Source organism: Bubalus kerabau, chromosome 1 (genome assembly GCF_029407905.1).
Source record: "Bubalus kerabau isolate K-KA32 ecotype Philippines breed swamp buffalo chromosome 1, PCC_UOA_SB_1v2, whole genome shotgun sequence".
Taxonomy (NCBI): Eukaryota; Metazoa; Chordata; class Mammalia; order Artiodactyla; family Bovidae; genus Bubalus; species Bubalus kerabau.
In genome coordinates, this window is record NC_073624.1 from 31,333,715 (window position 1) to 31,348,301 (window position 14,587).

Here is a 14,587-nt window from a genome sequence, read left to right on the forward strand (position 1 = left end):
ATTGGAAGGCAGATTCTTAACCACTGGACCACCAGAGAAATCCCTCAATATTTCATTGATATAAGATTAAAATACTGTAACCAGTTTAATAAAGTCCTGCTTTTAGTTCCTTTTCTACCCTCTTGCATTCTGTTATCCATTCTCCTGCTTACATCTTCAACACCTTTGGGCTTTTGTCCTTTTGACTTGCCCTCCTAGCAGACCGCTGACACTGGAGCAATCCAGTGTACCTGTCTTGGACTCCTACATGAGGTCTGCAAGCATCCCCATCATCCTGCCCAAGGAGAGTGTAAATGTCCTGTGACCTGGCTAGTGCCAATCAACTTGGACATGGATCCCAGGACCAAACTGGGAAGATTATAACTCCTTCCCTAAGGTAATTGGGATGAGATTCAGACAGTCTTGTTAGAGTCTTCATGGCTAAAGATTTGAGCATGAGTGTCTCATTTCTTTTTATATTCCACATATAAGGATGTCACACAATATTTCTCTTTCTCTGTCTGACTTACTTCACTTAATAGGACACTCTCTAAGTCCATCCATGTTGCTGCAAATGGCATTATTTCATTCTTTTTAATGGCTGAGTAATACTCCATTGTATATATGTACCACATCTTTTTTACCCATCCCTCTGTTGACGGACATTTAGGTTGCTTCCATGTCTTGGCTATTGTAAACAGTGCTGCAGTGACGTATAAAACCGAAAGATACTCAAAGACTTAGAAAGCAAACTCATGGTTGCCTGGGGGAGGAGAAAGTTACGGACTTTGGGAAGGTCCTGTGCACACTCTACATGCTTTCCTTGTGGCTCAGCTGGTAAAGAATCCGCCTGCAGCACGGGAGACCTGGGTTCAATCCCTGGGTTGGAAAGATCTGGAGAAGGGAAGGGTCTGGAGAATTCCATGGATTATATAGTCTATGGGGTCACAAAGAGTCAAACACAACTGAGCAACTTTCACTTTCACTGCACACACTTCAGTTCAGTTCAGTCGCTCAGTCGTGTCCGAGGCTTTGTGACCCCAGGGACTGCAGCACGCCAGGCCTCCCTGTCTATCACCAGCTCCCGGAGCCTACCCAAACTCATGCCCATTGAGTCGGTGATGCCATCCAATCATCTCATCCTCTGTTGTTCCCTTCTCCTCCCACCCTCAATCTTGCCCAGCATCAGGGTCTTTTCAAATGAGTCAGCTCTTCGCATCAGGTGGCCAAAGTATTGAAGTTTCAGCTTCAACATCAGTCCTTAAAAGAACTCCCACTGATCTCCTTTAGGATGGACTGGTTGGATCTCCTTGCAGTCCAGGGGACTCTTAAAAGTCTCCTCCAACACCACAGTTCAAAAGCATCAATTCTGTGGCACTCAGCTTTCTTTATAGTCCAACTCTCACATCCATACGTGACTATTGGAAAAACCATAGCTTTGACTAGACAGGCCTTTGTTGGCAAAGCAATGTCTCTGCTTTTTAATATGCTGTCTAGGTTGGTCATAACTTTCCTTCCAAGGAGTAAGCGTCTTTTCATTTCATGGCTGCAGTCACCATCTGCAGTGATTTTGGAGCCCCCCAAAATAAAGTCTGCCACTGTTTCCGCATCTATTTGCCATGAAGTGATGGGACTGGATGCCATGATCTTTGTTTTCTGAATGTTGAGCTTTAAGCCAACTTTTTCACTCCTCTTTCACTTTCATCAAGAGGCCCTTTAGTTCTTCTTCACTTTCTGCCATAAGGGTGGTATCATCTGCATATCTGAGGGTATTGATATTTCTTCTGGCAATCTTGATTCCGGCTTGTGCTTCTTCCAGCCCAGAGTTTCTCATGATGTACTCTGCATATAAGTTAAATAAGCAGGGTGACAATATATAGCCTTGACATACTCCTTTTCCTATTTGGAACCAGTCTGTTGTTCCATGTCCAGTTCTAACTGTTGCTTCTTGACCTGCACACAGGTTTCTCAAGAGGCAGGTCAGGTGGTCTGATATTCCCCTCTCTCTCAGAATTTTCCACAGTTTATTGTGATCCACACAGTCAAAGGCTTTGGCATAGTCAATAAAGCAGAAAGAGATGTTTTTCTGGAACTCGCTTGCTTTTTCGATGATCCAGCAAATGTTGGCAATTTGATCTCTGGTTCCTCTGCCTTTTCTAAAACCAGCTTGAACATTGCAAGTTCACAGTTCATGTATTGCTGAAGCCTGGCTTGGAGAATTTTGAACATTACTAGCATGTGAGATGAGTGCAGTTGTGTGGTAGTTTGAGTATTCTTTGGCATTGCCTTTCTTTGGTTTAGATTGGAATGAAAACTGACCTTTTCCAGTTATTTGGCCACTGCTGAGTTTTCCAAATTTGCTGACATAGTGAGTGCAACACTTTCACAGCATCATCTTTTAGGATTTGAAATAGCTCAACTGGAATTCCATCACCTCCACTAGCTTTGTTCACAGTGATGCTTTCTAAGGCCCACTTGACTTCACATTCCAGGATGTCTGGCTCTAGGTGAGTGATCACACCATCGTGATTAACTGGGTAATAAAGATCTTTTTTGTACAGTTCTTCTGTGTATTCTTGCCATCTCTTCTTAATATCTTCTGCTTCTGTCAAGTCCATACCAATCCTGTCCTTTATCGAGCCCATCTTTGCATGAAATGTTCTCTTGGTATCTCTGATTTTCTTGAAGAGATCTCTAGTTTTTCCCATTTTATTGGTTTCCTCTATTTCTTTGCATTGATCGCTGAGGAAGGCTTTCTTATCTATCTTGCCTTGCTATTCTTTGGAATTCTGCATTCAAAAGCTTGTATCTTCCCTTTTCTCCTTTGCTTTTCACTTCTCTTCTTTTCACAGCTATTTGTAAGGCCTCCTAAGGCAACCATTTTACTTTTTTGCATTTATTTTCCATGGGCATGGTCTTGATCCCTGTCTCATGTACAGTGTCACGAACCTCCGTCCATAGTTCATCAGGCACTCTATCTATCAGATCTAGTCCCTTAAATCTATTTCTCACGTCCACTGTATAATCATAAGGGATTTGATTTAGGTCATACCTGAATGGTTTATTGTTTTTCCCTACTTTCTTCAATTTAAGTCTGAATTTGGCAATAAGGAGTTCATGATCCGAGCCACAGTTCACTCCTGGTCTTGTTTTTGCTGACTGTATAGAGCTTCTCCATCTTTGGCTGCAAAGAATATGATCAGTCTGATTTCGGTATTGGCCATCTGGTTGTGTCCATGTGTAGAGTCTTGTCTTGTGTTGTTGGAAGAAGGTGTTTGCTATGACCAGCGAGTTCTCTTGGTAAAACTCTTCTAGCGTTTGCCCTGCTTAATTCTGTACTCCAAGGCCAAATTTGCCTGTTTTCCAGGTGTTTCTTGACTTCCCACTTTTGCATTCCAGTCCCCTATAATGAAAAGGATCTCTTTTTTTGGGTATTAGTTCTAAACGGTCTTGTAGTTATTCATAGAACCGTTCAGCTTCTTCAGTGTGACTGGTTGGGGCATAGACTCGTATTACCATGATATTGAATGGTTTGCCTTGGAAGCAAACAGAGATCATTCTGTACACACTACTATGTTTAAAATGGATAATCAACAAAGACCTATTGTATAACACATGGAACTGTGCTCAATGGTATGTGCCAGCCTGAATGGGAGGGGAATTTGGGAGAGAACATACACATGCATATGTATGGCTGAGTCCCTTTGCTTTTCGCCTGAAACTACCACAACAGTGTTAACCGGCTATACCCAATGCAAAATTTGGTGTTAAGAATATATATATATTTCTTAGACAAAAAAGAAAAAATTATTCAGTGATTTGAATTGTGTGGGTGCTGGCCATTCAGGATGGGTACAAACCACAGACAATAGGCGAGGCCTGTTGATTCCTGATGCCTTTTTTTGATCCTGTAGTTGCTGGATCCTGAGGAGGATCTGGGAGTCCTAGGGAGGTAGCATGCTTCAGAATTTTAAAAGCTCTGTGTGAAACTTCGGAGTTCTGAGCAACCATGCTTCCTGCCATGTTGTCATATTGCCTCTGTAATAATTTACTTTAAAATACTTCCTTCTAAACAGTGTAATGTACTTGTGTGTAAATTAACTCTAATCTACACTCTAGGGGAGGTTAGTTATCATTAGAGTTACCCTATTAGGAATTCACACTCCAGAGGTGGTTAGTTATCATCTGAAGTGCCCTAATCAGGAATCCATACTCCCCAGGTGGCTACTTAAGCCTTTCAAGGATCTTTATTGAAATTTATATCAGAAGGTTCATTAATTAGCATAAGGGATGTTAGAAATACATTTTCATTGGTGAAATGAATGGTGTTCCTGATATGTGGCTGGCCAGAAAGACTTCAGAGCCCTGTCATACTTGTGAGAATAAGGTACAGGAAACACCTGATCAGAGAGTTAAGTTCTATGAAAGCAGGAATTTTTCTTGGATTTACCCCCCATAGCTCTGTATCAGTGCTGAGCACACTGCCTGATACCTAGGATACACTCATAGATCTGATATATGGTGAATAAGTGCTAGAAAGCCCAGCAACCTACTGCCTTCTCAATGTAAATTCTACATGATTCTGTGCTGTCTACCTCTCCCCAATGCCTTCTGTTCAGTTTTTTAAAAAATAGTGTCTTTTGTTTTCTTTATTCTTTTATTTTTTTAAATTTAATTAAAGTTGATTTATAGTGTATTATTAATAGTTTCTGATATACAGCAAAGTGATTCAGTTATATATGTGTGTGTGTCTGTGTGTGTGTATTGAATTACTCAATTGTGTTCAGCTTTTCGACACCGTGAACTGTAGCCTGCCAGGCTCCTCTGTCCTTGGGATTTCCGAGGCAAAAATACTGGAGTGGGTTGCCATTTCCTCCTCCAGGAGATCTTCCCGAACCAGGGATCAAACCCATGTATCCTGTATTGGCAAGTGGATTTTTTATCGTTGAGCTTCCTGGGAAGCATACACTCATACATATATATTCTTTTTCAGATTCTTTTCCATTATACTTTATAACAAGATACTGAACATAATTCCCTGTGCTATATAGTAGGTCATTGTCATGTATGGATGTGAGAGTTGGACTGTGAAGAAAGCTGAGCGCCGAAGAATTGATGCTTTTCACCTGTGGTGTTGGAGAAGACTCTTGAGAGTCCCTTGGACTGCAAGGAGATCCAACCAGTCCATTCTGAAGGAAATCAGTCCTGGGTGTTCATTGGAAGAACTGATGCTAAAGCTGAAACTCCAGTACTTTGGCCACCTCATGTGAAGAGTTGACTCACTGGAAAAGACTCTGATGCTGGGAGGGATTGGGGGCAGGAGGAGAAGGGGACGACAGAGGATGAGATGGCTGGATGGCATCACCGACTTGATGGACGTGAGTTTGAGTGAACTCCAGGAGTTGGTGATGGACAGGGAGGCCTGGCGTGCTGCGATTCATGGGGTCACAAGGAGTTGGACATGACTGAGTGACTGAACTGAACTGAACTGTTGTTTATCTACTGTATATATAGTAGTTGTTTCTGCTAATCCCAAACTCCTAATTTTTCCCTTCCCCACTTCCCCTTTGGTACCCATAAATTAATTTTTTATTTCTATGAGCCTGTTTCTATTTTATAAATAAGTTCACTTGTATCATTTTGTTAAGATTCCGCATATAGTGACATCGTGTGATATCTGTCTGTCTTTGTCTGGCTTGCTTCACTTAGTATGATAATCTCTAGGTCCACCTACTATTCAATTCTTGGAGTGTCTCCTGGAAGACTGAGTAGAAAGTTGGCTGATTCTGCTGTTTGGACATTGCTTGACCCACCTCAGAGTGAGCCTCTCATACAAGATGCTTTAGGAATGCCTTAGGACAGAGAGAGGATTTCCTTAACCTTAAATGGGCATATATGACTATTTTTTTGTCCACTTGCAAATATAAATTTATACATTTCAAAGAATTTGGACTAAGGCTTGTTTGCCTTGTAATCTACTATCTGATGTGAATGTTGGGTGGGGGAAGGGGCTTTCATAGCTTCCTCCTGATTCAATTAGTGGCCTCTATTGATGTTCACTCAAAGAGCCTGACAGTTCTTGAAGGACACAAAAAAGCTGAAGTCAATTGGTAATATATGAGGAAACTGTGGGACAGACAAACATACAATTTTTTCTACTGGTGCCGTATAAATGAAGGATCCTGTATGTTAGGGAGGCATTGGTGCTGTCCAGCCATGTAGAGAATGAATCTGAGAGACTCTTGAGTTTCATCATCAAGGCATCAGAATAAGGATACTGGATGTTATTTACCAGGAAAACTGTAAAATAAGAAGAGAGTTGGCTAAGGATATAGACTTGGGAACCGACATTTAAAGAACAGAAGAGCAAAAAGAAATGATGAAGGGTATTGGCAATCTAGATGAGTGTCAGTTCAGTTCAGTCGCTCAGTGCGTCCAACTCTTTGCAACCCCATGGACTGCAGCACTCCAGGCCTCCCTGTCCATCACCAACTCCCAGAGTTCACCCAAACCTATGTCCATGGAGTCAGTGATGCCATGCAACCATCTCATCCTCTGTCGTCCCCTTCTCCTCCTGCCCTCAATCATTCCCAGCATCAGGGTCTTTTCAAATGAGTCAGCTGTTCACATCTGGTGGCCAAAGTATTGGAGTTTCAGCTTCAACATCAGTCCTTCCAGTGAACATCCAGGACTGATCTCCTTTAGGTTGGACTGGTTGGATCTCCTTGCAGTCCAAGGGACTCTCGAGTCTTCTCCAACACCACAGTTCAAAAGCATCAATTCTTCGGCACTCAGCTTTCTTTATAGTCCAACTCTCACATCCATACATGACTACTGGAAAAACCATAGCCTTGACAAGATGGACCTTTGTTGACAAAGTAATATCTCTGCTTTTTAATATGCTGTCTAGGTTGGTCATAACTTTCCTTCCAAGGAGTAAGCATGTTTTCATTTCATGATTGCAATCACCATCTGCAGTGATTTTGGAGCTCCAAAAAATAAAGTCTGCCACCTTTTCCACTGTTCTCCCATCTATTTGGCATGAAGTGATGGGACTGGATGCCATGATCTTTGTTTTCTGAATGTTGAGCTTTAAACCAACTTTTTCACTCCTCTTTCACTTTCATCAAGAGGCTTTTTAGTTCCTCTTCACTTTCTGCCATAAGGGTGGTATCATCTGCATATCTGAGGTTATTGATATTTCTTCTGGCAATCTTGATTCCAGCTTGTGCTTCTTCCAGCCCAGTGTTTCTCATGATGTACTCTGAATATAAGTTAAATAAGCAGGGTGACAATATACAGCCTTGAATGTACTCCTTTGTAGCATCAGAGAAATCAAGAGAGAAGAGGAAGATATGCCACAAAATGCATGCACAATGCAGAATTTGATCTGAGACTTATTTGCATCATAATATGATAGCATATTTGTAAGGTCAGAACTGGTTTGACAATTAATAATTCTACTGAGAGTAGTTTATGAACATGTAGTGGGATCAGATACCATTTTGCAGTGGTGGTTTTGTCGCTGAGTTGTGTGCAATTCTTGCGATCCCATGGACAGAGGATCCTGGCAGGCTACCGTCTATAGGATTTCCCAGGCAAAAATACTGGAGTGGGTTTCCATACCCTCCTCCAGAGTATCTTCCCAACCCAGGGATCAGACCCAGGTCTCCTGCATTGCAGGCAGATTCTTCACCAACCAAGTTACCAGGGAAGCCCATTGTTGTGCAGTAGGGAGACAGTATACGGGAGGTGAGAGAGTGAACAAGCACGTGCAGTTCACATTTTTGGATGTTTAGATGAAAATGGAATCAGTACTTACTTTATAACCACAAAAGTACCTGATCATGTTTATGAACTGAAAAAAAGAAAAAAAAAAAAAAAAGGATGGGATTGAAGACTCAGAAGAGGAAATGGAAGCTGATGGGTTAAGTTGTAAATGTTTGTTAATTACAGTGAAGGCTAAGTTGCCATTTTAAAAAAAGTCACCTCAGGGACTTCCCTGGTGGTCCAGTGGTTAAGAATCTGCCTGCCAATACAAGGGACATTTTTTTTTTTTAATAGCTACAAAGACACGGCATATTTTATTTGTAAAATCATCTCTCCATAAAAATTGTACACAGCCATTTTATCGTAGGAAAATACCCAAGGACTACATTTCCACTTGTTGAAAAGGAACAAAGAAGATCACAAATGCCATGGGGCAACTGTGCCCATGTGCTGCAACTACTCCAGCCCATGCATCCTACACCCTGTGCTCCACAATAGAGAAGCTCCACAATAAGAGAAGCCACCACAATGAGAAGCAGATTGCAACTAGAGAGAGGAACCCCGCTCACTGCGACTAGAGAAAGTCCTTGTGTAGCAACGAAGACCAGTACAGCAAGAAAAAAAAAAGTCACCCTAAAATATAGTAGCTTAAATAGAAGCTTGTTTCTCTGACAACATATAACAGTCTGGTAAGTCTAGATAGGCATGAAGCTTTGCACCATGAAATCAGTCAGGGGTTCATATTCCTTTCATCTAGTTGCTTCGCCATCATCGCATGTTGACGTTGGGTCGATGGCACAGCCTTGTTCAAGCACATGGGAAAGAAAGTCAAGGGCGCTTCAGGTGACGGTTGTACTCATCACCTCTGCTCATATTTTCCTGGTGAGGATTTAGTCATGGAACTACCACTCACTGATAACATTTCTGTAATTCACTTAAAAATAGTGTATTTCAGTATAGTTAGTGTGATGTTATATATATCTGCCAACAGTGTAAGCTTTAGTTCTGTAACGGGTGAGCTAATGCTTAAAAAAAACACTCAATTCAATAGTCTTCTGCCAGCATTAGATCAGAAAGGGACACACTCCAGAGCTTGCTGATAACACATTCTTCTATGATGAATACCTCCATGAGCCTTGCTAATTGGCATACTAACTGTAAAAAATGGGTTTGGTATTGGTGAAGCTGGTGATTTGTTAAATAGAATGTGAATGTTAGAGTGAAATTAAAGTTACTCAAGGTATGAGGATTATCTGTAATGGTTAGGAAACTTGTCTTATGCTTTCATGAACAGTAACTTTGCTGTCTGATGCCCTTAGCAATGACTCCTAAGCCATTCTCTGTTGAGCCAGGATTTCTGATTTCATCATAATAGCTCAAGGGCATAGAATCCTGCTCCTTAAATGTTTCTGTATCTAAAGTCATTGTTCATTTGGCAAGTAACTTTCGTCCTAAAAGTACAAAGGGAGCTAGATTTTCACCCAAGGTTATAGAACTGGTTATATTCACATTTCTTTGGTAACTGCTTCTCTCCACCCCAAAGAATCCACTGCTTGGATTGACCAGATATGCTTAGGTTTATGAACTGGGTGTAAGGGAGCATAAAGGATGCTAGGGAAGCATGATCTCCACCTGAGCTGCCGTGTGCCCAAGAAGTGGAAGAAAAAAATCCATATATACACTTGCGGTCTTTTTTTTTTTTTTTTTAAGATACCTAAGACTCTGCAATAGTATAAACCTTGATTAGGATAGGGACAGATAAATAAGTGCGGGTATAGATGAGTTTATAGATGGAGAGGCAGGAAATTGAAGGATTTTACTCACCAGAGCATCAAATTGCTGGAAAACAGGAAAGTATGTTTGTCTGTTTATTTTACATGCATTAATTAAGATACTGATTTGGCCAGTTTAGAAATGACAAACTAGATAAAAGATTTATTTCTCTTTTACAAGAGATTCTGAGATGTTAATCCATGGGGGTGAGTGGCATTGAAGTCATGCTGGCTGGGGCCCTGTCATCCTAGGGTGTGGTCCTGGTAGGCATGGTGGAGGCTGGCTCACCCCCACCACCATGTCTGTGTTCTAACCTAAGGATGGGGCACAGGAAGAGTGAAATGTTTTTGTTGTTCAGTCGCTAAGTTGTGTTCAATCCCATGAACTACAGCACACCCGACTTCCCTGTCCTTTACCATCTCCCTGAGTTTGCTCAAACTCATGTCCATTGAATCAGTGATACCATCCAACCATCTCATCCTCTGTTGCCCTCTTCTCCTCTTGCCCTCAGTCTTTCCCAGCATCAGGGTCTTTTCCAGTGAGTCAGCTCTTGGCATCAGGTGGACAAAATATTGGAACTTCAGCTTCAGCATCAGTCTTTCCAATGAATATTCAGGGTTGATATCCTTTAGGATTGAATGGTTTGATCTCCTTGAGTCTTCTCCAGCACCACAATTTGAAAGCATCAATTCTTTAACACACTACCTTTTTTGTGGTCCAACCCTCAAATCCGTAAATGACTGCTGGAAAAACCATAGCTTTGACTATATGAATCTTTGTTGGCAAAGTGATATCTCTGCTTTTTACTACGCTGTGTATGTTTGTCAGAGCTTTTCTCCTAAGGAGCAAAGAGTGAAATAAGGGAGGGCAAGCAGCTTCCTTGGAAGTTCGTGATCCCTTCTGCTTACAGCTCGTTGGTCAGAACTTGGTCACATAGCCGAACCGAGTTGTCTGTGATGCTGGGAGGTTATATGCCCTGCAGATCCACATGGTGGGAGTGAGGAGGGAGGAGGCTTAGTAGGTTCTACAAAAACAAAACCAGAGTAACTCAGTCAAATTCACTTGAAAAAATAATTTACCAAGATATATAAGGACTGTAAAGTAGATAAGAGCAAGCAGTGAAATAAGGGAGAAAGGGAAGAGGAAAGAGAAAAAGAGGATGATTAAGATTAGTAGTCAAAACAGGAAAGGAAGAGGTGGGTTGCCTTTTTTTCGTTTGTTTGTTTTTATTTTGACTTCAAACTGAGGCTGTTTACAAACTGCTGATATGCTGTTTTTTTAAAACAAGCTCAAGGCTGTCTTTTTTTTTTTTTTTGGCCATGCCCCTTGGCTTGTAGGGTCCTTGTTCCCTAACTAGGGATTGAATCCAAACCTGGGGTGGCAGTGAAAGTGAAGAGTCCTAACCACTGGATTGCCAGGGAATTTTCAACTTTTTAAAATATATATGTCATATATTAAATATTTTGTTTAGACTCTTCCCTGCCTTCTTAGAGATTTGATGGATAAAGTGCTAACTGGTATTGTTACTTGTATGTTACAATAACTAATCCATCAAGTTCAGTTTCAATAACTGAGAGACTTTTGAATGTTGAAAAAAGTTATTTGGAACGTTGTAAATCGATAATACTTCAATAAAAAGTTTTTAAAAAGTTACTTGGTTAGCAAGTTAGATATAAATTACATGAAACGTCAAAACCATGGTGTTTATATTATTTACTTTTCATACTTTTCCTATCCTTTCATTGCTAGTTTACAGGAAAAGCATTTTACTAAATTAACAATGAGAAACTATTCAAAAATAGCAGACATGTATATGATCTCCTTATGGTAGAAAATTACCACCCAAAAAGCAGTTACATCTTTAAATGGTCCTACTGACAACAGAACCTTTAAAAAACTTTAATTGTGGGCTTTCCTGATAGCTCAGCAGGTAAAGAATCTACCTACAATGCGGGAGACCTGGGTTTGATCCCTGGGTTGAGAAGATTCCCTGGAGAAGGGAAAGGCTACCCCCTCCAGTATTCTGGCCTGGAGAATTCCATGGGAATTCTGTATAGTCCATGGGATCACAAAGAGTCAGACACGACTGAGTGACTTTTAGTCACTTTCTATCTGCAACGTAGGAGATATAGGTTTGATCCCCGATATGGGAAGATTCCATATGCCTGGGAGCAACTAAGCCCATGGGCCATGACTATTGAGCCTGTACTGTAGAGCCGACGTGCTGCGACAGGAGAAGCCATGCAATGAGAAACTTGAGCACTGCAAATGGAAAAAAGCCTGTGCAGCAAGAATATGCAGCACAACCATAGGTAAATAAATAAAATCATTTAAAAAAAAAAAAAACACCCTATAATCCTCAAGAAGATGATGATAATGATAGTAACTAACATGTACTCTTTTGAGCCCCTCATGGATACTCAATGTTTGATCTTCACAACAACCCTCAAGGAAGTATTCTCATAAACCTCCTTTTACAGGTCAGAACACAAGTAAGTTGCCCAGGTTACAAGTAATAACTGGAAGAAACACAATTTGAACCCAGGCAATTTGGTCGCAAAGCTCATGCTTTTAGCACCATGCCACGCAGCTTTTCCAGTTTCATGAGATAAGGGATGCTACAAAGCTTTAGAAACTAGAATGTGCTACAGTAAATGTAAGATACTTCTATGAAAGGAAAAACTATAATCATTATTTGGTTGTGTTTTGGTGGATGACAATCTACAAATTGGAGAAGCTTTCATCAGATTTTGAGTTATTTTCAGCTTTAGCGTGTTAGTCGTTCAGTTGTGTCTGATGTAGCCTGTCAGGCTCCTCTTTGCATGGGATTCTCCAGGCAAGAATACTGGAATGGGTAGCCATTCCCTTCTCCAGGGGATCTTTCTGACCCAGCGATGAAGCCCGCATCTCCTGCATTGGCAGGCAGATTCTTTACGTCTGAGCCACCAGGGAAGATCTAATCATTCCATCTTCCAATAAGATATTGTCTCTTTTCACATATATTTTCTTTAGATGTCAAGTCAATCAGAGAGTGAGGTCATTACATTGTTATTGATTCTGCTCACCATGACATTGTTAACAAGAATGAGGAATCTTGAATAAAGACGCACAACCTGCTCTGGCTGCGTATTTTAGAGAATTTTTCAGAAATATATTATGTGTGATGTTGTAGGAATCTCAGCCTGACTCTAAGCTGGGTGTGCTGCTGAGGTTCAAGCTTGTCTGGGCATGTCTGGGAACTGCTCAGGTAGGGCTGAAAGAAGCCTGCTGACCTGGGGGCTGAGACTGCTTCCTGGAACAGGACTCATGTTCATGGAAGAGAATTAGACAGAGAAGCCCTAGAAGAAAGACTTAGTCATTGGATGGGGAGTAATCAATACAGCTAGGAGTAGCTGTTACTCAACTCTGTCACCAGTCTAGGTTCATGAAAGCATGTCTGGGTTCCTGAGAGAGACAGATCTCTGAGTAAAAACATAAAGAACTATTTCATTGAAAACCGTGTGGGCGAAGCAGTCTGCTCCAGGGTTCCCCTAAAAGAGGTCAACACAGTGATCTCCATTTCTTCAGGCTACACTGTGGCTTTGGCTGTTTTGCTTGTATTACAGGTCCAGGTAGTAAAACCGTTTACCTCAGACTGGGGCTTGAACCCATGTGGCTGGGACTCAAACCCAGCCAAGACTCATGGTCTTCCAACTGAGATCATAGACCTGGCTTTAGGACCTAATGAAGCTCAGGTTCTTGATGTCTCATCGCAGAAAGAATTCAGTGAGAGACAAAGTGTTGGGTAAGAACTGGATTTATTCAGAGAAGCACACTCTGCAGATAGAGTATGGGCCATCTCAGAGGGTGAGTGAGGTGTGGGGGAAGTGGTTAGTTTTTGCGGACTGGGTGAATTTCATAGGCTAATGAATAGGAGGATTATTTGAACTTTTGGGGCAAAGGGGTGGAGATTTCCAGAAATTGGGACACTGCCCACTTTTTGGTTTTTTGACAGTGCCTTGAAACTGCCCTGGCACCTCTTGGTATGTCATTTAGCTTGCTGATTGAAGATCAAGGTCTAGTCCAAGTTGACTTGTCTACCATCTTGGACCCATTTGGTTCCAATCAGTTTATGTTGTGCCCTCGGGCTATGTCATTCTTTCAAAAGTTGTGCCCTGCTCCCTTCCCTCTTGTTTCAATAGGAATCTGCAGTTCCTGAAGGAGCAGAACTGGGGAGGGAGCCGTTGGGCGAGCGGGGTGTGAGCAAAGGAGAGATTCCCCCTTCCCAGGGGCTCCCAGAAAACTGGGGGTGAGCTGCCTATGTTAGTAGGCTTGGTAGGTGGAAGTGCCAGTGAAATTCAAGTTATCATTGTTAATTTGACCTCATTAGTACTGTGGCTGATGAGTTTGAATACTATCCCTAATAAAATAGCTTTTAAGCAATGGTGGGAGAAGGCAATGGCATCCCACTCCAGTACTCTTGCCTGGAAAATCCCATGGACAGAGGAGCCTGGTAGGCTGCAGTCCGTGGGGTCAATAGGAGTCAGACACGACTGAGCAACTTCACTTTCACTTTTCACTTTAATGCATTGGAGAAGGAAATGGCAACCCACTCCAGTGTTCTTGCCTGGAGAATCCCGGGGACGGGGGAGCCTGGTGGGCTGCCGTCTATGGGGTCGCACAGGGTGGGACATGACTAAAGCGACTCAGCAGCAGTATGCAATGGTGTGTTATTAGGTAACGTAATTACAGGTAGAATCACAGTCTCTAGGCAGGAAGGTGGGAAATACACAGCAGTGATTCTCAGTCTATGAAGGACAGTGTTTTACTTTCCAGGGGACTGATACTTTTGGAAAATTACCAGATTAAGAAGAAAAAAAATAAACTGGCGACATAATAAAAAAAAAAGCCTCTTTTTGATGATTAGGTTTGGCAGATATAAAGTTACTCTGCCAAGTTGTTATAGAAGTTCCCTGGGACTTCACTGGTGGTTCAGTGGCTAAGACTCGGCACTCCTGATGTTCAATCCCTGGTGAGGGAACTAGATCCCATATGCTACAACTAAAGATCCCATGTGTCCCAGCTA

General features: G+C 41.7%; 1 protein-coding gene across 1 annotated transcript in view; it reads left to right on the forward strand.

Annotated features, from left to right (window-relative positions):
* The first annotated feature begins 235 nt into the window (after positions 1-235).
* The window catches only part of AEBP2 (AE binding protein 2), a 115,133-nt gene continuing 100,781 nt past the window's right edge, over positions 236-14,587 (forward strand). The window contains exon 1 of the mRNA XM_055571423.1: positions 236-376. Within this exon, the coding sequence (XP_055427398.1) occupies positions 294-376 (83 nt within the window). The 5' untranslated portion in view covers positions 236-293. The remainder of the gene's footprint in view (positions 377-14,587) is intronic.